Source organism: Zonotrichia leucophrys, chromosome Z, assembly GCF_028769735.1.
Source record: "Zonotrichia leucophrys gambelii isolate GWCS_2022_RI chromosome Z, RI_Zleu_2.0, whole genome shotgun sequence".
NCBI classification, from domain to species: Eukaryota; Metazoa; Chordata; class Aves; order Passeriformes; family Passerellidae; genus Zonotrichia; species Zonotrichia leucophrys.
In genome coordinates, this window is record NC_088200.1 from 45,722,292 (window position 1) to 45,747,222 (window position 24,931).

The 24,931-nt window shown below is 42.3% G+C and overlaps 2 protein-coding genes across 2 annotated transcripts in view; one reads left to right on the forward strand and one right to left on the reverse strand.

The window, feature by feature from the left end:
- Window positions 1–24,931, forward strand: part of LOC135460117 (long-chain fatty acid transport protein 6-like) — a 370,483-nt gene that overhangs the window by 157,972 nt on the left and 187,580 nt on the right. The window lies entirely within an intron of this gene.
- ACER2 (alkaline ceramidase 2) lies at window positions 4,241–23,786 on the reverse strand. The gene is made up of 6 exons (XM_064736375.1): window positions 23,634–23,786; window positions 17,371–17,485; window positions 16,361–16,502; window positions 12,478–12,615; window positions 8,489–8,626; window positions 4,241–7,775 (listed from the first exon to the last, which is right to left on the reverse strand). Exons 1-6 carry the CDS (start codon window positions 23,739–23,741, stop codon window positions 7,589–7,591), a joined length of 828 nt encoding a protein of 275 aa, XP_064592445.1. The 5' UTR covers window positions 23,742–23,786; the 3' UTR covers window positions 4,241–7,588.

Below are 24,931 nucleotides of genomic sequence, written 5' to 3' on the forward strand. Positions count from 1 at the left end.
TCACAACATGCTCTTGTAAATAGTCTGTCTTTCTTTTAAGTTCCCTTCAGATAGGCCACAATTAGGTGACCTCAAAGCCTTCTCTTCTTGAGGCCTAACAATTCAAATTCTTTCAGTCTTTCCTCATACAACAGGTGTCCCATCCCTCTAATCAACCTGATCCTTCTCTGGACATGCTGCAACAGGTTCATGTCCCCTCCTGTGCTGGGGACCCAAGAGCTAGACACAGAACTCCAGGTGGGCCAGAGACTGAAATGTTACAATTCATGGCTCAAACACTGTCATAAAGATTTTTGCCCATTATGGCGAAATTGTATAACAAAGCTGCAGCACCAAAGCCCACCCTGAATGGGTCTCCTGACTGAAAACCTTAACTGTGAATTAAACTGCCTAAGGCTGCTCCAGATAAAAGTGACACTACTGTTCAAAGCATCTCACGCCTAGGAAGTAATGGATAAGGCTAGGAGAGCTTTCATAGAAGCACGAAGCCCAGCAGCTTCGGGGTGGAGGTCACAGCTCCAGGCTTATCTGTTGCTAGATTTGCACAGACACTCCACCAGGGTGGAGGAGGAGGGTTTTGGCTGCATGTGAAAACCTCTGGTCAGAGGGAGTGAGCATCCATCCTCTGCTGTGCACATCTACACGACATTCACATGAGGGGTAACAGAGTGTGTCATGGCCCATCAAAGGCCCCCCTAAAGGGTTCCCTAGACCCTGCACCAGAGCACTGCATGTGATGCAAAATAATACAACTGATCCAAAGTTGAACCTGGCCATGGCTCTTCCTGAGAGACAACTCTCCATACTGGATTGACTTACTGATGCAGAGGGTAATTCCTCCACCACTCCTTCCTCCCCTGTACATTCTGAACAGCCTGTGGCCATCCACAGCTGTACTACAGAAAGTTATTTCATGGGATTCATCCCACCAACTTTCAGTAATGGCAGCAAGATCATAACTTTCTAGCAGCACAGTGGCTTCCAACTCCAGCTTATTGCCCATGGTGTGAGGATTGGTATAAAGGCACCTCAGCTGGACTGTCAGCAGTCCTTCTTAGAGGTGCACCCCTTAATTCTTTTGAGATACTTCCTGGTGTTTCTCTGTTGGCTCCTCTTACCTCAGGAGTCTCTGGCTCATGTCTGTAAGACAGCAGGTGCGCTCCAGCACAGTTCAGACTCTGAGGGCCCTTGCCAGCACCCTGTCCCTCTAACCTTTGCCTCTCATCCCACAGCTTGCCAGGGACAAGACTGATACTGTCCCACTCTCCCATCAGGTCTAGTTTAAGGCTCTGCCAGTGAGCCCTGCTAGCTCCCAAGCAATCTCTCCTCCTTTGCTGAGGAAAGTGAGTCCCATCTGATGTCAGCACAACCAGTGCTATGTGGGCCTTTCCATTTTTAAAAATTAGCTTAGTTGGTTAGAGCATAGTGCTGATAACACTATGATCAAGGTTTGATCCCCATACAGGCCATTTGCCTAAGAGCTGGACTCAATGATACTTTTGAGTACCTTTCTAGCCAGAATATCCTGTGTGATTTTGTGTATTCTGTGCTCCCCAAACAGACTGGACTTTGTAAACTGTCAGTGTCACAGCAGATTTCCCATAAGCATGATCATGGCTTGACCTTTGTGCTTCTGCGGTCTTCCTAACCTAAGAATCTACACAAATTTCAATGGCAATTACTTTCCAGTAATGCCCACAATTACGCTGTTATGTACAGGTGGTATTGCTCTGCCAGTGCAATCAGGCCAAGTACCCATCTTTACCTCTGCCCACAATCCATTCTGTCCAGCCCATGGGCACAGCAACAAGAGGAAAAAAAATATCAGTGTCTGAGAATCTGGACTGCCACCAACCCTGGAATTGTTTTAACTACTCAGGGAAATCCCAAGGGCCTTGCTCTGGAAGCATATACCATAGAGTCTCCACCTCGGCTGAAAGAATAGGCTTCCCCATGGAGCCTTGCAACACTGATCCACCTCAGTTTGCCTTCCCCAAATGTCCCAAATTCTCATAGTTTCTCCTTTCTCTGTTTCCTCATTGGCTGTGGCATCCCTAGTGGCCAGCCCTGTCTTCCCTGTAGGCCAATGACCTTTATCCTGCCCCTTGTGCTGCCCCGTGCCCTCAGACCACTGACCCATACTTAACCTTGTGCACACCACATGGCCTAGTCTTTTGTGGCTGATTTCCCCTTTGGGATGCGGGAATAAACCTTAGCTGGAATTTATCATACAAAAGCCCCTTCTGCCTCTCTTCACTGAGCTAGCCAAGGTGAGTGTGGTGTGTGGACTTGACTTCTTTGTCTGAATGTCTATCCAAGCGGCTTTTCCACAGGAGATGCTTATTGGGAAATAGGTAGCAGCATCCACCATCTAAACCCCCATGCAGCTACAACCAGCTACTCCATATCTTTCTCCCAAGGCAGGATCAGTAGTCCATGTCGTACACAAATGTCTACAGCTTCTCCAATTGCTCCTTAAATATCTGTCTTTATGAAGAGACAGAGATACTGAGCCTCCACAGTCTACTCCTGTTTCCTGCACCTACCCTCTCCTAATGCCTGACTCTTTGCATACTTCCTTCTACATACTTGCATCACATTCATATATCTATTTCACACTGGTTTTTAAGACTAAGTTTCTTTCTCCATACATGCCTTTTGTTTTTTCCAATTGCTGGTAATCCTCATCAGTACACTCTGAAGGAAAGGATTTCTTCCTGTCTTAAAGGATTTTTTCAGAATGATTTTGGGTTTTTTCTTTTTAATGAGGTGATATCTTATTGTATTATATTTGGCTCCTGATCCACACTAGTCCTTCAGTTCTTGTACTAAGAACTTCTCCTTTCCTAGTTATTCTGCATTTGGCACTGTCAATAATAACTATACAGATTCAATACACTGTTCTTGGTTTTGGTTCTTGGGGTTTTTTTCACAATTCAGCCAATTACCTTTGAATTTCAGACTTCTTTCTCAAGGTATCCACAAATATTCCAAGACTTTATCAGTAACTTTTAGTGTGCACTGCTAAGCAATTAACAGAAGGTGACCCAAGAAGGACTCTACTGAAGTCCACTTTGTACCTTTTTCTTATTTTATAATGGATCATCTAGGACAGCTCAGGAACAGCTATTCAAACAATTTTACATAAATCCACAGACAGAACTTCTATCAAAAACAGATTTTCTGGCACTTTCATATTAATGTCCTGTCAAACCATGCTAAAATGCTTATGTGTCAAAATCTAACAGTTCAGTTTCTTCTATAGCCACATGGACAGAAAATACCCCGTTGTAGAAAAAAACTAAATTAGGTAGACAACTTGTTTTTAACCAACACCTACTCATCTCCTCATGACATACTGGAAGTTTACAAACAGGTTTTTATGGTTTCTGAGTTTGTGACATGGAAGTCACCTCCTTCAAACTGCAGTCTTTCTCAGCTTGCACTGTGACAGTCTGGAGCACAGCAATACAAGACATTGCCAACCAACCTCTTGATGGAGTTTCTGCCTTTTAAGTTTGGAGCAAAATGTTGATCTCTGTGTGTTACACAAGAAAGTAATTCCTCTATCTCTGGAACAGAAGCATGTGAAATTCCTTCCATGTGTAAGGAGCTCCAGACGCTGTAGCTGGTACAAACTACAGGAAAAGCAAATCCAGAACCTGAGCACTGCTTAGATTTCCTGCCTGGGTAAATTGTCTATTATTTTAACAATAGCTTGTCTCAGAGGCCTGGCTTTTTTACCTGACCATCTTTTGCACAGTTAGTAGAAAATTACCTGCAAGGCTCTTGCCTTTGTCAGACTGGGACAAAATAAGCATGGAGCTCTGAAGCTGTCAGGGAAGTGTAGTGGTATGATGATGTTCCTCTTGTCTCCATGGGAAACCATGTCCATAAATTCCACATAAGAGCAGACTGAGTGACACAACAATGTATGAACCAACCCACCAGCTGTTTTTGAATTTTTAGCAGCTACAGACATTAATTCTGAGTGAGTAACATTCTTGAATTACAGCTATGCTTTCACACAACAGTTATTTCTAGCTTGATTATAATTGCTTATGAGGACCATGAATGTCTCAAAAATGGTCTTTTAAATGATGTGAGAGGAACCATGATAAAAGGGAAGCAGGAGGGGAAGGGAGGTGCAAGGCTACCATGTAGCCACAACCTCACTCCCTTAAATTCAAAGTGCAATCTTAGGTAACACTGAAGATCCCCACTTTGTTCTCCCAGATGTACACACTCTGACCCAGTTTTGTCTATTTGTGGAAATACAGGCCACTCATTTTTAACCATTTATTGCTACTTGTCTTCATTGATTCACAGGGTTGCAGTTTTCAAATAGTTTACTAGTTGCAAAAAACCATTTGATACACAAAGAAATCACTATCTCACTAATTAATGATCTTCTACCTAATGCAGTCACCCCCTTCCTCACTGAGTCAGAACTGCTGATAACTGTAAGGAAACAATTATCCTTTTATTTTAAGGCATTACACTGGCAGCTACATTCTTCTCCACAAACATGATGCCTGAAAAAGCAAACAATATTTGCTCCAAATACAGTTTAATGTTGCAAAGTATTACATGTTTTCCACAAACATTTAGTATACAGACTTAAATGGAGACAGAAGAAACCCCCAATCCTACACCAGTCCTTACACAGTACTTCTTGAGTTGTTAATGACTGCAAATTGGGTGTTTGCTACCACTGAAAACTAACCATCCTTTTGTAAAAAAACCTAAGTTCAACGTTCAAGGAATGATGGATATCACATGTCAATATTTACAATACACTCAACACAGTATTACATCCCGCTAAATAGACTAAAATACCAACTGAAGCTAAACACCAGGAACTACTCACCTCCTGCTGGCAGGGGAAGAAAACATTCTGGGCATTTAAAACCTGCAGGTGCATATAAATCACTTTATACTGCAATGTAATACAGATCCTTGTGCATTCTCTATCAATCTGTACAATCCAGTGCACAAACCCTTCTGTATGTCAACCATATACTTGAGTACTAATATTATTGTGTAGGTGCAATCTGTAAAATTGTGAATCTTGTAAAAATTGTTATGTTTTTTATTTTTTAAAATAAGTGTAGTTATATAGTTTCAGTTATATATGCTAATACTAATTAAATGTAAAGTGTGATAGCTAAATAGATGATAGCTAAATCGGAAAGTGGTGAGCTGCTGCTACAGAAAAATACTCCAACCAATTATACAGTGAAACTTTGAACAACACATAGTGGCCTTTGTTCACAAAATCTCCCATAAAGGATAAAAAGGCTAGATAATAAAAATACGGAAGTTATTCTTGGCCTGTTATCTGCATTTATTTACTTCTTCAATAGCTGAATGCCCTACAGAGATTTTTTTTAAATTACAAAATTACTTCTTTGTGAGTAGTCAGACTCTGCAGAGTAGAAGACAGCAACTGACAGCAGATTAACTAGAGCCATTTGAGTCAGAGGTTGCTTTCAAGCAAAATATTAAGTAGAAAGGCTCAAATTTTTTGAATAATACGCTATGTCTGCAGTTATTAGGTTCTCAAGCAATACTGAAAACAACTCACTTACTATAACATAATAATTTAGCAAACACTATCAAAAAGTCTTACTCAAAGTAGGACCATGTTAGGCATCAGAAAACTTAGCTGGGTTCCAGCCAGCACCCTACCTGTATAAGGATCTAATAATAGAACTTTTAATACCTGAGAAGTGTTTGAAGCTGAGCATTTCGTAATTGGGGGAGAGGAAGGAAAAGGAATAGCTGTGTTTCAAAGAGTAACAAACATCACTATGTACATTTTTATAAATAGGTTTCATACAAAAATTGTATCACCTTGTGTCAAAAAAAAGATGTTTCAAATCTACTGCCAAGTGGTATAAATATGAACTGTTCCATTAGAAAAATTTTATGCTGCTTTTATGATTTTGCAGTCATCTACTGCAGTAGTCTACTCATCTATTTTGAAGGTCTCATGAAAAAACGTCTTATCTCCCACTAACAATTTGCTTCAAGAGTAAGCATACACCTTACTTCTTGCTTTCTAAGCATAAATTTTAATACAAAAGTTTTAAAGGTTTCAAAATGCTTGAAAATTAATTCAGCCCAAAGTTCTTGCTAAAAGTAACTTTCATAAAGATGACACAGTATAGAATACATTTTTGCATTGATAAAAAACAAAAGACGTGTAAACAAAAGAGAAAATCATATTTCATGGTCTAATCCTAGAAAAAGAAATAACACATTAATAGAAGTGTACATTCAAAGCCTTAACCCACTTAGAGTTTTGATATTAGAGTTCTGAGGAATGTGAGTAGTCCCTTTTTCTCCAAAACTGCAGCTATTAGCAGCTACAATTGCTCATACTTGAAAAACATGCCTAACTTTGCACCATTTTTTTAAACAGGCCTTGTATTAATTGCTTGCAAGAACTACAGCCATTCCTGAACCTCAACACTAATAATCTTAAAACTAAATGGACCTAGACACCCCTTATCTTTACAAAATGGACTGAAAAAACCTGGAAAATCCCAGTCTTTTGCAAGAATGCAAGATTCAATATTACATATCACAGCTCACTGAAATGTAGGTCTTCAGCTTGGTTTTTAAGCAGTTATCTACTTTTTTCCTAAGTATAACTAGCAGAACTCTGGACTATTTTTGACATCACTTGGAATGCATTGGTGAGAAGTCAGCTCTTAAATTAGATGTGCAGCTAGGCATCTAGGAGTTTTTACAGTTTAATCACACTGTCAGTCAATGCTGACCTGAGATCATACTGAAGGTAATTTTCACACTTCTGTGAGCACTTCAATGCCAAATTCAAGACCAAACATGTCTCAAGAGGTAGAGAGGGATTCTGTGACATTTCTGCAAGAAAATATGCAGCATACAAGTATTCACAGGACAGTGGAAATACAATAAAATCCTCAAACTACTACATAGTTTTAGGGACTTCTGTTAGCTCCCTCTGCATTTACACTGCCTAATTGCACTTACATAGTAATCCAGCTGCAAACACTCATCTCCTGCTGTACTTGAGGAAGCAACCATGTATTCTGTGATCCAAAGTGATGCACAGCCTGGGTTCCACACAGCCTGGGTTCACCAGGCTGGGAATAGCATGGGCTTCGAGCACACTCTTGTGGCCATGTGTAAGTGCAGCAAAATCAGAGCTAAGAAGGACACAGGATGGCACGTAGGCGTCTTGGACTGCCTTCTTTTGCAAAGGAAGTTACAAAAGAAGTGGATCAAGCACCAAAGGTGACCTACTACAAAAAGATCATTCTTTGACCCTGGTAATCAAGAGAAATGCTACATCAAAAACACAGTGCAAAAAACAAAGAAGCCATTTTGTTACTTTAGTGTTCAAGTGTCCCCATGTTCCTGCTTCCTCTCTCTTCTTCAGAGAGGAATGAACACACTTCCCTCCTCTTCCTATGACACTTGAAGTGGTGCCTATCTTAGGAAGAAAAGAAAATACAACACTAGTAATTTATCATTATATAAATATTGTCTGTGCTGGAATATAAGTTGAAAATCCATCCCCATTCCATGGCCTCCAAGTTCATGTAATCTTCACAGATGTTCTTTTGTGTGCGCAGAGGAGGGTGACGTAGGGAACTCCAATGAACGCCCACCTTTCACTGGGCCAGAACTTTATGACAGGGCCCTGCTCAGGGATCTCAGAGGCAGCATCAAAGTAAGCAAAGCAGACACATCCTAGATATGCCGCAAGGCAAATCAAAATGTGCCTGAGAACAGCCACCCACACACCAAGATAGGACAAAAAAAAAAGAAAGAAAAAAATAATCAGTAACATAAATTCAGTAATCAACTGTATCACCATACTGTAAAATCAGTCAGTCCTTCAGCATCTTCTCACAAGCCCTACATAGGATTGTTGTCTGTCCTTTGCATGGAGGCAAATATTTGGAAAGGATATTTGGAATATTTGGAAAGGAAAACCACAAAACTGTAGTTTATCCCTGGTCTAAACGGGCTCCAGTTTTTTGGCTTCTCTTCACCTGTCATATTTGTGCAGAAATGCTGAGATACGGCACCTCAAGTAAGTAACCATGATTTCCTGGGTGGTAAAAGAGAAAAGGCATCAAAGTCCTTTACTGCTTCTCCACTTCACCATCATTAATTAATCACTAATCCTCATTCATTATGAGGATTACCATCATCATCTATGGCAGTTTAAGTTTTCATAGCCACAGCTATGGTTTTTAGTAACCAGTATGGCAAGGAATTCAATTACAATTAATGAACGTAGTGGCTTAAGAATACAACCAGGCCTAAATCTGCCACCCTGAATAGCACAAGACTTGTTTTGGGCTTATAAAATCTTACTATATATTCTGTCTAGAGCTAACCAGAAATAGCCACAAGCAGCACAGAAGGGTAATGTGGTGAGAATGGATCACATTTGAATCAAATTCTGGACTTTATACACACCACTTACCATACACAGTGCAAATAGGGAAAGTTAAATGAGGACCAGATCTCACAAAACGCTTTGTCACTGATCCAGCAGAAAAGAGCTAGCATCCACCAAAGACCTGAAAAGAGACCCAGTTTGTATACACGCAGGTTTTCACACCTAAGGAGAAAAACATACATAAATATTTATAAAACAATGTCAGACATGCATCATTAAAATGATTCCACCATAAATGTACTTAAAATATTATCTTCATTTACAGTCTGGCTCTGATGCAAGGCAGAGATGAGGTAACAAAACAAGCCTTTTTATCAGTAGCTGTGTTTTAAGACACATTATTGTCTTAAATACCAGTGTATCAATGGTTGGCAAACATCAAATTATTCCTATACCTAGGAAGGGGTGTAATTAGTGATTAGTTACATATGCTGTTCATTAACCAGCAGCCATGCAGCAAACGCTCAGATTTGCTCGTATTTGTTACTGTATAAAGACTTCTGTTAATGCTAAGGCATTTATATTCTTCAGTGAGAGGTACTACTGTTCCTAACAGCATTAAACCATGAACCTAAGCAGATAGGCACATGAATCAATTTTGTTTTTCTGATGGATAAAACTAGACTACTGAGATGGAGTACTTGTGTGCTCTGACAAAGGAAAGGGTGTGTGTATTGAGAATGAGGGTTTCCTGGACATATCTGAAGGAGATAAACACATGCAACTGCATCCCTTTTAAGAGGGTTTGAGGGTTAAGAGGGATAAGAGGTTTGGCCTCAAACTTAAGCTCTTTTAGTCAGGACCTGACTAGCTGAATTCAAAGAGAAAAAGGCAATTAACCTGTGTGGTTCAAAGAATTCATGGCTGCAAAGGAAAACTGGAGACTTACCCAGTACAAGATCAGCCATAGCAAAGGTACAGACAGGTTTGCTCAGCGCCACCATCACATACTACAAATTGCTTTTATAAACTTAAGACAATATTGTAGAGTGCTCTGCAAAGGACTACCTTAAGGTGGAAAGATCACAACGAGAAGAGCACAGCCTGCTGATCTCCCTAATACCCCTGGATTTTCTGAGGTCACCCATCACGCAGTTTTCAGTTTCTGCAGTAACTGTGCTTCAGATGGTTGAGGACATGCTTGCTGACGAAGCAGGAGACTGCTTCTACTACAATGAAGAGACATAATGCAAATACCACCTGGACATGTAGCCTTTCTTTTATTTCTCAACAGACATGGATACTGATAAGAACTAAAATAGGATTTGTTAGCTGAGGGTCTAAAAGACATATTCATGCTGCCCTTATCCTATCCTACTCTATTCTGAAAGATAATGGATCCCAAAAATCTTCCGCTTCCACTTCCCTTTCATCTACACTGCACAATGTTCTCTGCTTAACAAAACATTTATTCAAATTTCAGTATTTCTGCAAACATTTGTGAGATTCAGTCATTTGCTATTTATGGGACACTTAATTGCACACTTCCAGCAGCATTATCTTCTGATATCTTGGAACCCGCAAAAAAGCATTACAGCTCTTCTTCAAACCAGTGCAATGTTGATTATTTGAATTTTACACAGATATCTCCCTTTCTAGCCTAAGGAATATTTAAACTTTTAACTAGCTTAACCTTTTAGTTGAGGGAATAAAGAAACCAGCAGTAATGAAGCAAGGCTCCCCCCAAGAGTCAGATTTCTAGTAGAAGAATCAAATAATAATGGTGAGACCAAAAGCTATGGTAAACCTTCACTACTCAAGGCTCAGAAGTCAGCTGAGCAACAATATTCTAGCAACCATCTGCACATGGAGGACATTATCTCCCTAAACAGTTACTAATTTGATGACCTTATAATCTCAATGGCTCGGACTAGGCAAATCAAAGGATACACATCCACCTTTCCACTGATTTCACCTTCTAGTACAGCTTTTTCTTTTTAGATATACAGGAAGGAATTTGTTGTGACAGAAATGAGAATAAAGTTTAACAATTTCTTTGTCTTTCAAGGACACTTGACTACCTTTCACCCTTTTGATCACCTCCTACCCACAATACTTCCCAGCCATACCCTCGACCTTACCAGGTCCACATCTAAGAACTTAATGCTCTTTTGCGACAATATTATCGTATCAAAGACAAACATAAAGCAAAAAAATTTCGTTTGGAAACTCAGTAGTTTTGATTCCCCAGAATTCTGTACAAAATTGACACAGCCTAGAATAGGAATAAAAACAAGGAGTTGTGGCCTAAAATACCAAAAACTTCAGCATGGAACAGAAGCAATTTTTCTTCCCCAAATATCTATTTCACAGAAAAATTTCCACTGCAGCCTGCCAGACTTGGATGTGAAGTTCCCTCCTGGCTATGGTAGCACAGAATGGAAAAATAGCAAATCTTTTCAATAATGGTTAGATTCATTTTCCTCCTGCAGAAGGGGATGAGATGACTCCTTAACTCCCAGTTTACAAGAATGTAACCCTTTAAATTTCAAAAGGATCAGCATAGCTTAAAAAAAAAGTTTTATTTGTCTTTTGCACTTAAAAATTCATCCACAAATATCAGTAGTATTAAACCATTCCAATGCACAGCCAGAGAAGGTCATATGTCACTTCTGGCCCCTTTTTATTCACCAATTGGAAAAGAAGGTCAATCTCTGTCCTTAATTTTCTCCCTGAAAAAAACATGGCCAGGAAACTCCAGACATTTTAGTAATATATGACTGTCCTGGGGTGGCTTTGTGATGCTAGATTTCCTCCCAAACCAGGACAATGACCCCGCAGAAAGAGTTTTAAAAAAACAAATATTTATAGGCATACCAATTCCTAGATGTGAAACAACAATACTCAAACTTAGGAGACACTAACTTGTCCTTTCAAGTTTCTCAGGAGCTCATGCCTGGAAAACTGATACCGAACTGACAGAGAATTCACAGATTATCCCATGCCACAACCAGATGTCCCTTTGCCCTGTCAGTAGTTCTTTGTGCCATCATCAAAATGAGACACCACCAATATTGTTCCACTACTGACCTTGTCCACAACTAACTTGTGTGCTGTTTCCAAGTGTCTTTTACCAAAGAAATACACAGAAGGATGCCTAAAGAGAAACGACTCATGAACATCTTTACAAAACATTGTTTGGAGAGGCTTCCATTCTATAGCAGTGGCAGATCATTACAGGGTAATGTAGCAAACAGAAAAGTCTCTATTCTAACAGACACAATTAGAATGAAGACATTTTGTTCTAACTCATTTTGATGGACATATGCGACATATAGGAGCAAGTGTAAGTTGTAAAATTTTTCTCAGACAGTGGAGAAGACGTGAAAAAAAACAAGTTCAAATGCTAGTACTCCTCTGGTCCTTTTTGCAGTGGGTGAAGAGATGAAAAAAAGGTCTCTGGACAGCTGCTGGTATCACTATAACAGAACAACTCTGTAAGGAAATCAGTCTCAGGCTCTTCTCTATTTGCATTCTGTTTTTTATGATTTCTACAGCCTTGACTGACACCTATCCTCCAAAATGTAGTGATTAACCTTCTCTTTGTAACTCTGACTCCATCACATTATTCATATCAGATGAGACTCACTTTGGGAGTTGGAACATCTTCCACATGTGCTTGGGCCTTTCTCCCACTAGCATCCAAACTGCAACCATGCTACCACTTCACCCTTATGCACACTATATAGTAAAAATGCTGTTGATAAAACAAAACCCAGGCCCTAATTTCACAATGAATAAACAAATTTGAGTTAAATCAGGTTGCAGCAAGAGGTATGTTGCAAGAACACACAGAAAATATCTGACCTACTACGAAGTCCTAGGGAAAAAAAATCCTTGTCAAAAAATGTCTGAACTGCCAAGAAAATTTGTACTAGATTTGCTCTTGCTTGTGGTAGAAGCATTTCTGATCTGCTGTGACACGCATTGAAGCCAGATATAGTGTATCACCTCACAGTGTCCTAAGGATCTGAGAAGGCAATGCTGCCTGCATTCTGGAAAATTGCACTTACCTCTTCAACTCAGCAATGAGCAAAGCTGTGCAGGGAACTCCCAGCGTCATTAGCGAGATGTTGTTAATGGCAGGCTTAATGAAAGCCAGGCAGGTGGTAACTCCAGACAGGACACCCACAGCAGCTTTAAATCGGCTCCTGAGTAGAGTTTATACGAGCAGAAAAACTTCTTTTAATTCAAAACTTTAAATTACTAAACCCAGAAATTTCAACATTATTAAAATAAGGTAACAAAATTGAGGTCTACCCCTGTACAGAGCACTGTACTTCTTTGAAAATGTTCTGTCTCATCATTCCTCAGGCTCTTAACATGGATTTTTAGGGTATTTTCTTATTGTTAATCCCTCAACTTCTACAGCTATGTCACAGTACGCTTAACTTTCCTTTATCTCTTTAGAGCCTTTAAAGATACTGAAACTTACATGCTAAATTGGAACACTTCCTTAATCAAATTCAACAGTAGGTGAGAAATTCCCAGAATTTTTTATAAAACTAAGATTTGGTATATTCTTAGCAAATATGAAGTCACTATTGCACCCTATGTAGACAGCCCAACAACTTTTAAATTAAATATATATTAACTGTTGTTTAAATTCCAGATCTGTATTTCAAACAACCCACTTCCAGTCTATGGCTGAAAAAGAGGCCTTTTAACTATTGGCCCATAGCTTTTTAAAATTGCTCTTCAAGGATGGCCTTCTATGTTTGAAGTAGAGTCTCAATATATTTGTACGGTACCATTCCATGGCCACAAGCGCTAGGCTCATTTCATTTGCCTTTTGCTTTAAAGTTTTTCATTCTGCTGGAAAGTAACAAGTTATTTAAGTAGAAAGCTCTGATATGACGTGAATGTCTCAATGAATAAATATATCACAAATTGATCATGATAGATAATAACATTTTCAGCAGTGAAAATTCAAAGTGTGATGAGGATGATCAAAGCGAACAGTACAGCGGTGAGCACACGATACACATAGTACTAGAGGATTAGTCAGGCAAAGCAAAAAACTTGAAAGTATTAACCAAACCTGTTCTAGGTTAGGGCTTTGTCTTGGGTTACAATGTAAGGTATGCATTCTGTCACTACCAATAGCACCTTCTGATGAGCTGTTAATGGTCAGTTGTTTCCAACAGCTGCTCAATCCATACTCAGCCTAAAGCTGAGTCATCTCCGCCCATGGGCCACCAAGGACTCCCCAGAATGAGCCACAGAATTACATCATCCCACTGTGAGATACCCACCCTGGGGGGAGGTACCTAACACTCTTACCTCCATATAATCTGGGACCTGGGCACCTTGATACCACCAGAGGATTCCCAGTGGACAAGAGCTCTCAATGACCACCACTGGACCTCCAAAGAAGAACAAGACCTTTCTACAGGATCACCGCTTCGACAAGATCACATCCCTCACACCAATGGGACAGCTGTCACCACCCTGACCAACAGGGTCATATTCTGACTTTGTCAGTTTAAGCCAGTGCTTCTGTACTATTGCCTTTATTGCACATTTTTCCTATTAAATTGTAATTCTTAGTTGGAATCCCTCACAACATGTTTGTGTGGAGTTAATTCCTTTGGCTGGTTTGCCTTCAAACTAGCACGGGTTTGTTGCCCAGAGTGTCTGTATACTTCAGAAAGGAATCAAGACCTTCCCTAAAAAGTAACTGTTTTGACACATTCTCTGAGAAGTGAAAGGATATGATAGGATCTTTCATATCAGTATTCACAGTTTTAACACAAAGTTAAACAGAAACAGTATTTTACCCCAAAAGTGTTGTTATTCCTTTACAAACCAATAGTTTACCATCCTTGTCCATACTGTGAACCTACCCTGCAATATCAGATGACACTAATTGGCAAAATGTAACCTCTAGGCATCTGAGAGCTCATTTACAGAGTTTACATAAATTACACATAAATTTAGGACTCTGAATTCTTCACTTGAACTGAACATCTAAGAGTCACACCATAAACAAAGATACCACTAAAGCTTGTTAAGTTGATGATGTTCTGTAACAACATTATACTGTAATATGCAGAAGGACTAAATTTACACCAATGCAAAAAAGCCATATAGAATCATAGAAGATGCTGGTTGGAAGGCACCCAGCAGGATAACACCTCCAATTCCTAGCCCTGCACAGCACCATCCCCAAGAGTCCCCCATATGCCTGAGAGCACAGTACAAACGCTTCTTGAACTGTCAGGCTGGTGCTGTGACCACTGCCCTGGGGAGCTGGTTCCAGTGCCCAAACACACCCTTGGGTGAAAAACCTTTTCCTGATATTCCACCTAAACCTCCCCTGACTCAACTTCAGGACATTCCCTCAGGTCCTGTCCCTGGTCACCACAGAAGGGAGACTGGCTCTTGCCCCTTCTCTTGCCCTCACTAAGGTGTTGAAGACTACAGTGAAGTCTCCCCTCAATCTTGTCTTCACCAAACTGAGCAGACCAAGTGACGTCAGCCACTTCTCACACAGCTTCCCCTCAAGGCCCTTCACCATCTTGTTACCTCCTTTGGATGCTCTCTAATATTTTAATGTTTTTCTTATATTGCAGTGCCAAACCAGCCCCCAGCACGGGAGGTGAGGCTGCCCCAGCTCAGAGCAGAGCAGGACAATCCCCTCCCTTGCCCAGCTGTGATGCTGTGCCTGATGCACCCCAGGACAGGGTTGGCCCTCCTGGCTGCCAGGGCACTGCTGACCCATGTTCAACTTGCCAGGACCCCCAGGTCCCTTTCCATGGCCCTGCTTACAGCATCTCATTCCCAGTCAGTCCATACATTCAGTATTGCCCCATCTCAGAATCCAGCAATTTCTCTTGCTGAACTTCACCTGGCTGGTAATTGCTGTCACTTGTTGAGGCCTCTCTGCCCTCATGGAATTTAACAGCTCCTCCCAATTTGGTGCGGAATAAGGAATACTTAGTATTCCTTCCAGTCTTGTGTCAAAGTCCAAGTCATTTATGATGATGCTGAAGAGAAGTGGGCCATGCACATAGGCTGTATACAGTAATTACAGGTACACAGTACCCAGTGCAAGCTATTTTGGTCAGATATGGTCAATCTAGGCACCAAACTTCTCTCCGTGCATTAGCAACTTCTAATCTAGCATACTGTCAAGAACAAACTAACCAAAACCCCCAACAATCAAACAAACAAATAAAAAATTCATGCAGAGAGTAACACTGTAAGAAGGCAAAAGGCAACAGTCTTAGCAATCTTCAGAGAGAACAACACTGATGCTGCAAATCAAGCCTCTCCATTACCTCAACTGCTTTACTGCATAAAAGAGCAACACAATGGTTTTATTGTGGGGGGGGGGGGCAAACCACAATCAAATGGTTTAAACTGGCTATAAAGTATTTTTTTATACCTGCAAGAAAAAGAAAAAAAAAACCCTTTACAACAATAGATTTCTAAAGAAACACTTAGCCTTTGAATACTGAAACACCATTTTTAATCACCATTTTAAAAATTCAGATGAACATTTGGCCGACTTCCATAGGTTCACTTGTATATATCCTTCAGGATAAACAAAAGGAAGAGTAAAGGATGGCTTCTCCTACATTAGCTGTTTATAAACTACCCATCACAAAAGTCTCCCTAGAATCAACAAGAACAGACATTTCCAGAGGCAAGTCATCTCATCTAATCACCTGAAGTTACAGGACACAAATCCCACTACCAGCAACTGCTGACTCAGGAATTTTGAACAAAATGGTCTGAATGAGATACAAGCAACTGCAAGACAATGAAGAGAGAAAAAATAGCAGTGACAGTGGTAAGATTGATAACTTGGTGCGATTATGTGCAGATTTAAGTGTCAGCACAGGAAGTTTCAAAAAACATGAAAGTGCACATGTACCATTATAAGATTACCTGTCATTGCGAAAAACTCTGGGCAGGTATCTCCTAGGGAACCACATGGCAAGAGCACACATCAGAACCCAGAGAATAGCCAGCTCATCCAGCATCTGGCCCAAGAAACTGAGGGTAGCATGAAAATAAACAGATCCAATTCCTGGACGAATGAATCAAGAGACAGTATTATGAACAGCTGCAGTACTGGAATAGACTGAAACACCCTGCTCATGCTCAGAACTTCACAGGAAATGGTAGCTACAGGAAATGGTCTACAAAAGGTTACAAAAAACACCAACTTTACTAAGAGGCAATCCAAGCTATCATACTCTTGCTAATCATGAAGAAAAGTACATTACAAAAGTAGATTACAAAAGTAGCAGCTAAAAATGTAAGCTCCTACTAGAAAAGATGTGCCTGAAGAAACACCACATGGAAAAGTATAAAGCAAAACCAATTAAAAAATAAATGCCAAATGCTGCTTTGGAATTTTTTCTATAGCACAAGAATGTGTAAGAAAAGAGAAAAAGCAGCAGTATCATGGATACTCTCTACCCTTGATACTGATTTACATACAGGTGGAAAGTGTCACACTACCCCAGAGGGCTCAGATTATCCCCTTGAAGTGCCTCCAGGAATGAACAAACTTCAGAATCTCACATCTACATTTCTGGGCCTTCTCAGTACAAACCCTATTCCTCTCCTAAGCTGCACTGGCATTTCAGCTCTTATTTAAGCAATGAGGGTCAGCACTGCTGCACAGTAAACCCAAACACAAGGAAAAAAAAGTATTCAAGGAAGGACTGGAAGGGAACAAAACTATGGTAAAATTTCCCATCAACCTCAGTTTGCAAAAGGCATTTTCCCTCCAGAAATTATGGCTGCTTTGGCTTTAAGCAAATACAAGCAAATTCTTCCATAGATGTCAGGACTGCTTTGTTCTAAAAAACAGTCAAGTACAAGCAGGAAAAACTGATGTCCTCTCTCAGCTCACACATGAGTTGGCAAATACAGAGTAATCAACTTACCAACCACGACTAGCAGAATCCATATTAAATATATTCCACTGTTGAAGCAGATTGCGTATTGACGGAACAAGCACATACATATGGGTGGTAAAATGAAAAACAAGATGTTGCTTATCTAGGAAAAAAAACCAAACAGTCTCACAAAGACAGAAAATAAACAAATCTTAAATATCTTTAGGCTTTCTATAATACCATTTTGTCATTCAATGAAGCCCCAGTTCAACAAATTATGACCCACTGTTTCTGCCTAAGCTGAGCTGTTTCTGCAAAAGCATTGATTTGTTTTGTTTAACATCATTAAATTAGTAGCATTATAAAAAGTTTCAGCAATGTAAGATGTGGCTCTTCAAGTCACAACTCAAGTCAATTCCGAAAGGAGTTTCATTGAGAATCTACATTCAAGACTGTGTCAATTCAGAAAGCGTACAATATCAAGCTATTGAGGACCAGTGACCTGTCCTCTCACTGGCTATCAAGCCTAGCATGGAAAAAGCACTAGAAGTACTGACACAAGACAGAGCTAGACAAGCTTTGTGGAAGTCAATTTACTGAGCAATAGTTATTGTCTGGGAAGGTCTGAAATACAACGCTAGGTTAAGAGTTAGAACCCTATGCTTGATTTGAATAGAGACATGTTTTCTGTTTTTTCTTGTTTACAAACAATCTAAAGCATGATTCTGTAAATACTGGAAACAGTTTACTATCAATTAGCAGGAACTGTCATTGTAGTAGTGATCACTTGGTTCTTCCCAGGAGCTGCCAGTGCCGAGAGCCAGCCATGGCACAGTAATTGAGCAGTTATGAAAAGACTCTATTGCTGCTTCACAATGGGCCAAAGGACAGGAGGAGTCTCCAGCCTCAGCTTTCTCATGTTTGCCTGCTGAGCCCAAGCACAACAGAATATCACCTGTGACAAAACTGCTCTGAAGCTGATGTAGAAAATAACTCTCGGTCAAAAAAAATCCTTTGGGACAGATTGCCTCTTCACAGGTTACAAACTTGTGCCAACAATAATGAAAATTTAGTGGAGAACTAGTTAAAGAATAACATAGGAATTTTTTCATTCACCTACTGCTATCAACCTCTTAACACAATCTGAGGAAAGATTTTAAGAGGCAGATCAAGTTGTTAAAACTCATGTAAAGCAACCTACACATTCAACAAAACAGGTTCATGTGAGAAACTTTCATATACAAAACACCCCACTCAGTCTCCATGCAGCAGAGACTGCCAGCAAAGTTGGGAATACCGTCATGGACCAGGATCCCAGTGCATGATGTCTTGGCACATACACAGAACAGGAAGACTTCCTTCACTCCAAAGCAGGTAGGAAGCATATACAGTGACAGCAGGGAGGATGGAATATGAATGAGTCCTCTGGGGGCTTGGGAGTGCCCTGTGCTTTTTAGGCTTTTACACACAGTTAGGCTGAAGGGAGGTGTCAAGGGGCAAAAATAGGTGGTTATAAACCAAGTGGTTTGGAAGAAAACTTTTCCATCTCTACAGCTGAAACTGACCACAGTCTATCAAAATTTGGCTAGAAAGTCCTTATTCTAACTAGGAACAAGATGATAAAGGACACACTAGATATACTCACCACAAGTGTAGCAATGTAGATTTATGCAAGGGATTAGCCAACAAGGGAGCAGTTCTGTGTTATGGTAGTGTGTCCGATTTTCGGCTGTTTGGATGGCCTGGAAAGGCCCGGGGTGACCTTGGGGCAGCCCGCGTTTCAAAGGACCAGAAGACGCTTCAGTTCTTTTCTCGGTCTCTGTGTTTATTAATTGTTTATCTAAAAGATTTTCTCTCGGCCTGACAGAGGTCTGCTCAGCAGCCAGCCCTGAGCACACTCCCCTGCCCTTCGGGCGGTCACCTATCTTTATACCCAAAGTTACGTGTACAATATTTATCATTTTTCCCCAATACCTTTCACCCTTATTGACCAGTGCACTTTTAGTAATGACCAATCCCAAAGTGCCACCGTCACCACAGAAGATGGAGGAGAAGAAGAAGAAGAAGGACAGGACACGCCCCAATTCCTCCATCTTACTTCTCTAAACCCCCCCTGTACAGAAATCCTAAACCCTGTGTTTCACTCTCTAATTAACTTATCCCTTCACCATTCACTCTGGTGAAATCCTCCTATCCTTATACAGGTGTAGTCTCCTGTGTAGGATCAAAGTCCAGCCACCAGACACTTCTGGCAACATTCCAGGACTCCCGAGCCCCCCAAGGGTGGTCTCGGTGACTCGGCACCTCAGTCCTGAGGTGCTGAGATCCCACAGTAGTGCTCCTCTGGGAATGAACTCCCACTCATGCTAAGGTCCTGCCTGCAAATGCAAGAAATCCCTTGCAAACTGGAGCCTGAGCATGACTTGTACTCTTTGCAGTGGTCATCAGGAGGATTTCCTAACATCTCAGAAGCTGATATAATTGCAGTACTAAAAAATATTAAAGTATGGCTTCAGAAAGTACACCGCATGAGCATTTTTTAATATTAATACATAATTGGCCTCCATGATTTGGTAATGTACAATTCAAATACTTTGATAATTACAATAAGTGCAAAAATTTACATCAGTAGTCCGGAAGATTTCCTTTGGCATCTGCAAAAGGCAATGACTAGATGTTACAGTTATGAAAAATAGGCAAGCAGTCCTGCAGTAACAGTGCATTCTTTTGGCTTCATACAATTCTGGACCTTTAGTTTTAATTTTCAGCTAATTAATTATATAATAGAAATTCAGGACATAAGCCTATAGGACAGAGAGAATAGGCTTGCTTAGATCATGATCACACAACTTCACTCACATCTGGCCACTGTCTTGATGCAGATGCTTCCTGAAGTCCTCATGTATTTGTCTCTACTGATTACATCTCCCAAAGAGCAGCTGCAGAATTCAACTACCACAGAAAAACCTATTGCACCATGTCCTTCTGAGCAGAAAGCAAAACTGGACTAAAGTAGCTGCCAGTAACATCAGAGGGTGTGTATTCTCCACATCCTGGTACCTAAACATGACATTCACATACACTAAAACTCTTCTGTGGTAAAAAAAGGATGTGGTGGGGAGGGCACAAATACTCTCTCACACTCTTAAGACTGCCTCATAACTTGTTACAACTTTTATTTCCATGCCACCGGGAGCAAAAGAAGAAGAATAAAACCCTTGCAATTCCCTCAGTAAATGGAAATTACAAGCACAACTAAATGTAACATATTGAAATGCTAGATACTGACTCTCCCAGGAAAAAATACTGCTTTCAGGTATTTAAAACATAAATTGTTTTAAAACAAATTGTTTTGATCATTTGGAGACTTTTGTTATGGTGTGGAGTAGGGTTACACTGCATCAGAACACATTACTTTATTCATTTCAGAAAGAAAAAAAAAAGAAAAAAATGTACTGTTTTTATAACTATTCCTTCAATTTGAGCTACAGAGTGTTTTGTGGCCTCACTTCAGCTAGACAAAAATCATGTTAAGTCTAGCTTGTGTATGTTTTAAAAAATTAGTTTGATCAATTTATACAAAACTTCCAAACAGTTTTCTCCTACAGATTTAATTCTGTTGAATGCTTTTTGTTTTCTGTTTAAGCCCCACCAGAATACATAATTAATTTTTTAAAAAATACATAAGCAGCAGATAAGCTGTTCCAGTTTGTGCTTACATGAATATTGCATGAGACCTCAACCACAGCTCTGACCTCAGCCATGGCAATTTAAAATGCAGATTAGCAAAGTTTTAATCTAAAGCTTAATGACCCAGATGCCAGAGTCAGGTCGGCTGCAGAGAGCTTCCTGGAACTTCGAGGAAGTTTGAATCAGTCAGAACAAACCCACCCGAGAAGGAATATAATTTAGGCGCTACCTAAGGTACTTTTTAGAGTAGGACCAAAACTTCATAACTGTCCTGTAAGCATCTGGTTTTTTGAGGACACAGTTGCACAATCCCATGAATCCACTGCAACTCACTGTTTTAATTAACAGAAGTTGCTAACAGAGAAATCAAGCCATAACAATAACTTGGTATTGCTGAAGAGAGCCTAAACATGACTACTCTCAACACTGCCTCTTGTTCTCCTCCTCTTTCAGCGAACAGCTTACTGATTTGTATACAGCTGCCACAACACAGCAGGCTCGAGGGCAAACTTCCTTCTGTGTCTGTCCACCTGTCTGAAGCCTCAGTTATTCATCTGGACACAAGTGCAGCTTTTGGCATTTTGGTAAGCTTCTATACTACTGCTAGTCAGCTCAGTACAGTGTTGTGATTTAATCCCATCCAGCAACTACACACTGCCCAGCTGCTTGTTCACTCCCTTCAGAGCAGGATGGAGAAAATCAGAAGGGTAAATGTGAAAAAACTTGTGGGGGTTAAGAACAGTCCAATAGGGAAAATATAAGCTCCTCACACAAGCAAAGTGAAATAAGGAATTCATTCAGCACTCCTGATGGACAGGCAGGTGTTCTCCATCCCCAGCAAAGCAGGGCCCCTATCACACATAACAGTGATTTGGGAAGAGAAATGGCCTAAAGGCACAAACTGCTTCCTTCTCTTTCTTCCAGCTCTACAAGCTGATCATGATGCCATATGGCCTGAAAAATCCACCGAGTCAGTTGGAATCAGCTGTCCCAGCTGTGTCCCCTCCAAATGCTTTCTGCACCCCCAGCCCACTTGCTGGTTGGGTGAGATGGGGAGCAGAAAAGGCCTGAGTAAGCCCTGCTCAAAAGTAATGAAAACATGCCTGAGTTACCAACCCTGTTTCCAGCACAAAACATACCCCCATACCAGGGCCTATAAGGAAAATTCACTCTACCCCAGACTGAAGCAGTGCACACAGCAGAAGGAAACCCATCCCCCTGCATAGCTGGCTACAAAACACATTTGCTGTCTTCAATATCTTGTTTATCCTGACCTTTTCCTCCCTTTGTTTTTGGTTCTTGCACAGTGACATCAGACACACAAAAAAAGCCGACAGTTTCCCTCACACACCCTCAAAATTCTTCAGTGGCATGGACCAGCCACCATCTTTGGGACTTTGGCAGCTAAGAACAAGAAGAAAACAAGTTAGCAATGTACACCATGTGCACCATGGAATTAATTACTTGCTCTGCATGTACAGAGCCTCCCGGGATACACACTCCATCCAGGCAAGCCTATTTCTTCCACTGTGTTCTGGCAGTCAAAGAGACGTGGCTTGAAAGGGGAACAGAGTTCAGACAAGGATGGAATTTGGGGAAAAAAAAAAACAAAAACAAAAACCTGCTCACTTTAAAGTACAAGAGACAAAGGCAGTAGCTCCAGCTCCTCATTTGTGCACACACTGCCTCCTATAGAACAGAAAACAGACAGCATTTGCATGTTTGCCCCTGGACAGGTGATTCTCATGGAAGGGCAAACCACCCAAAAGCCCAATGGATTATCTTATTCTAGTGGATCTTTCACTGCCATTCTTTACATCAACAGGATGTCAGGACCACTTCTCCCTTTCCAAGGTATGTGGTAAAGGGCAATCTGGCTCTGCTGCTCTGGCTGTTTTTGTAAGTTCTCTCCAGCAGCTGAGAGGTATTGGGAATGTGCGGGAGGACTCAGGGGTAAACTATGACTAACTGGAAAGAAGCAACAATGACATTATTCCTCTTTCCTCTCTTCCATACTTCAGTTGCTCTCTGAAACACGTATCTCTCTTGCTCCAAAAAAATCCACTCCTGACTTCGTCCTGCAACCTAAAAGCAAACTCTCCATGAAACCTTTGCCTTCTTGGAGTCAAACATGTCTGGGAGAAACCCAGTTTTGCCTCCAAACACCAAGGTACTTTTTAATCTTGACCCATCACTGCTGTGCATGCCCATCAAGGTGCTGACACCTGTTTGCGTGAACGGGTGATAGAGCAGGGCAATCTAGCACCAAATACTTGGTGCTTGGCCACCACAAGTCTCGACAGAGACCAGGACAGGCCTACTACACACTACTTACCGGCAGTAGCATGACTAGAAAATCTCCCTGTTTTACACCTGAGAAACTAGGAAAAATTTCCTTAATTTTAGGCGTGCCAGCGACCGGAGAAGAAAAAGAAGTCGAAAGCCATAGAAGGGCATGCTACAATCCCACGAAAACTCCGCAGGAGACGAAGCTGGGAGGCAGCAGGAGCGCCCCGGGCTGCAGCGGATCCTGCCCGCTGCCGCACGCTCGCCCACCCGCAGCCCCCGCCGCCGAGGCGGCCGCCGCTCCCGCTCCGCCGGGCACCGCCGCCGCCACCCACCGTGTTGTAGAACTCGGCGATGGCAGGCACGATGGTGTAGTTGTCCTCACACCAGTCCACCTCCGAGCTGCCGGCCCGCAGCGGGTCCCACCACAGCAGCGCGCCCATCGCGCCCGCCCGACCGCCGCTCCGGCCCTGCCCTGCCGTGCCCGGCGGCGCCGCGGGGCGGTGACCGCGCTGCCGCCCGCGCCTCTCTCCGCAGCCCGCACAAGGGGCGGGGCGGGGCGGGCCCGGGCCGGCCCTCCGCAGGCAGAGGCGGCGGGGCGCCGTTCTGCTTAGGTTTCCCGAGCCTGTGCCGAAGGTGCCGGCCGGTGCGAGCGGTAGTTCCTCGTTCCCCGGCGGCTTTGAGCAGCCAGCGGCTCCACAGGCGTGGGCAGCATGCCCGCCGCCCTTGCACGCCTAGAGATATCTCACACAGAATCACAGAATTGTTATGTGTGGAATGGATCTCTGGAGAGGATCCACTCCAACCTCTCTGCCAAGGCAGGGTCACCTAAAGCAGGTGACACAGGAACACGTCCAGGTGGGTTTTGAGCGTCTCCAAACAGGGAGACTCCACAACCTCCCCAGGCAGCTGTTCCAGTGCTCTGCCACCCTCAGTGTAAAGAAATTCTTCAGGTTAACGTGAAACTTCCGGTGTTTTAGTTTAGGGACATTATGCAGTGCCACGGGGCACTACTGCAATTTGTCTGGCGCCATCCTCTTGGCACCCACATTTGAGATTTTCCTGTGTATTGATGAGATCCTCTCTGTCTTCTCCAGACCAGTCCCAGCTCCCAGTGTCTCTCCAACTGAGAGAGATGCTCCAGACTCCTGATCACCCTTGTGGCCCTCCGCAGTAGCTCCTTGTCTCTTTCGTGCTGCGGAGGCCAGAACTGGACAAAGGACACCGTGTCAGTTCCGGGCGTGTGACGGAGAGGAGCGGCCGCTCCCCGCACGCCCCTGCTCCCGTGCGCAGGAAGTGCGAGACACGGCCGGCAGGGAACCGGGAAGCCCATCTGGGCGGGAGCCGCTAATACCGCGCAAAAAACGCGCCTTCCCCGAAAGCCGGTGAGTCGCGTATTGATGGCGCTTCTTTTTACAGGTGCCACTGCTCCCAGCCCCGGAGCGCCTGCCTGCTGTCCCCCTGGCCGCTCCTGGGGAACGCTTTCTCCCTGGCGAGCGGCGCTTCACGGAGCCGGTAACAGGACCGGGCCTGGCCCAGGCAGGAGCCAATTGCCCGGAGTAGGGCGTGCGGCAGCGCCGGGGCCTGGCCACGCACCGGGGCCACGCCCCCGCCCGCTCCTCCTGGCCCCGCC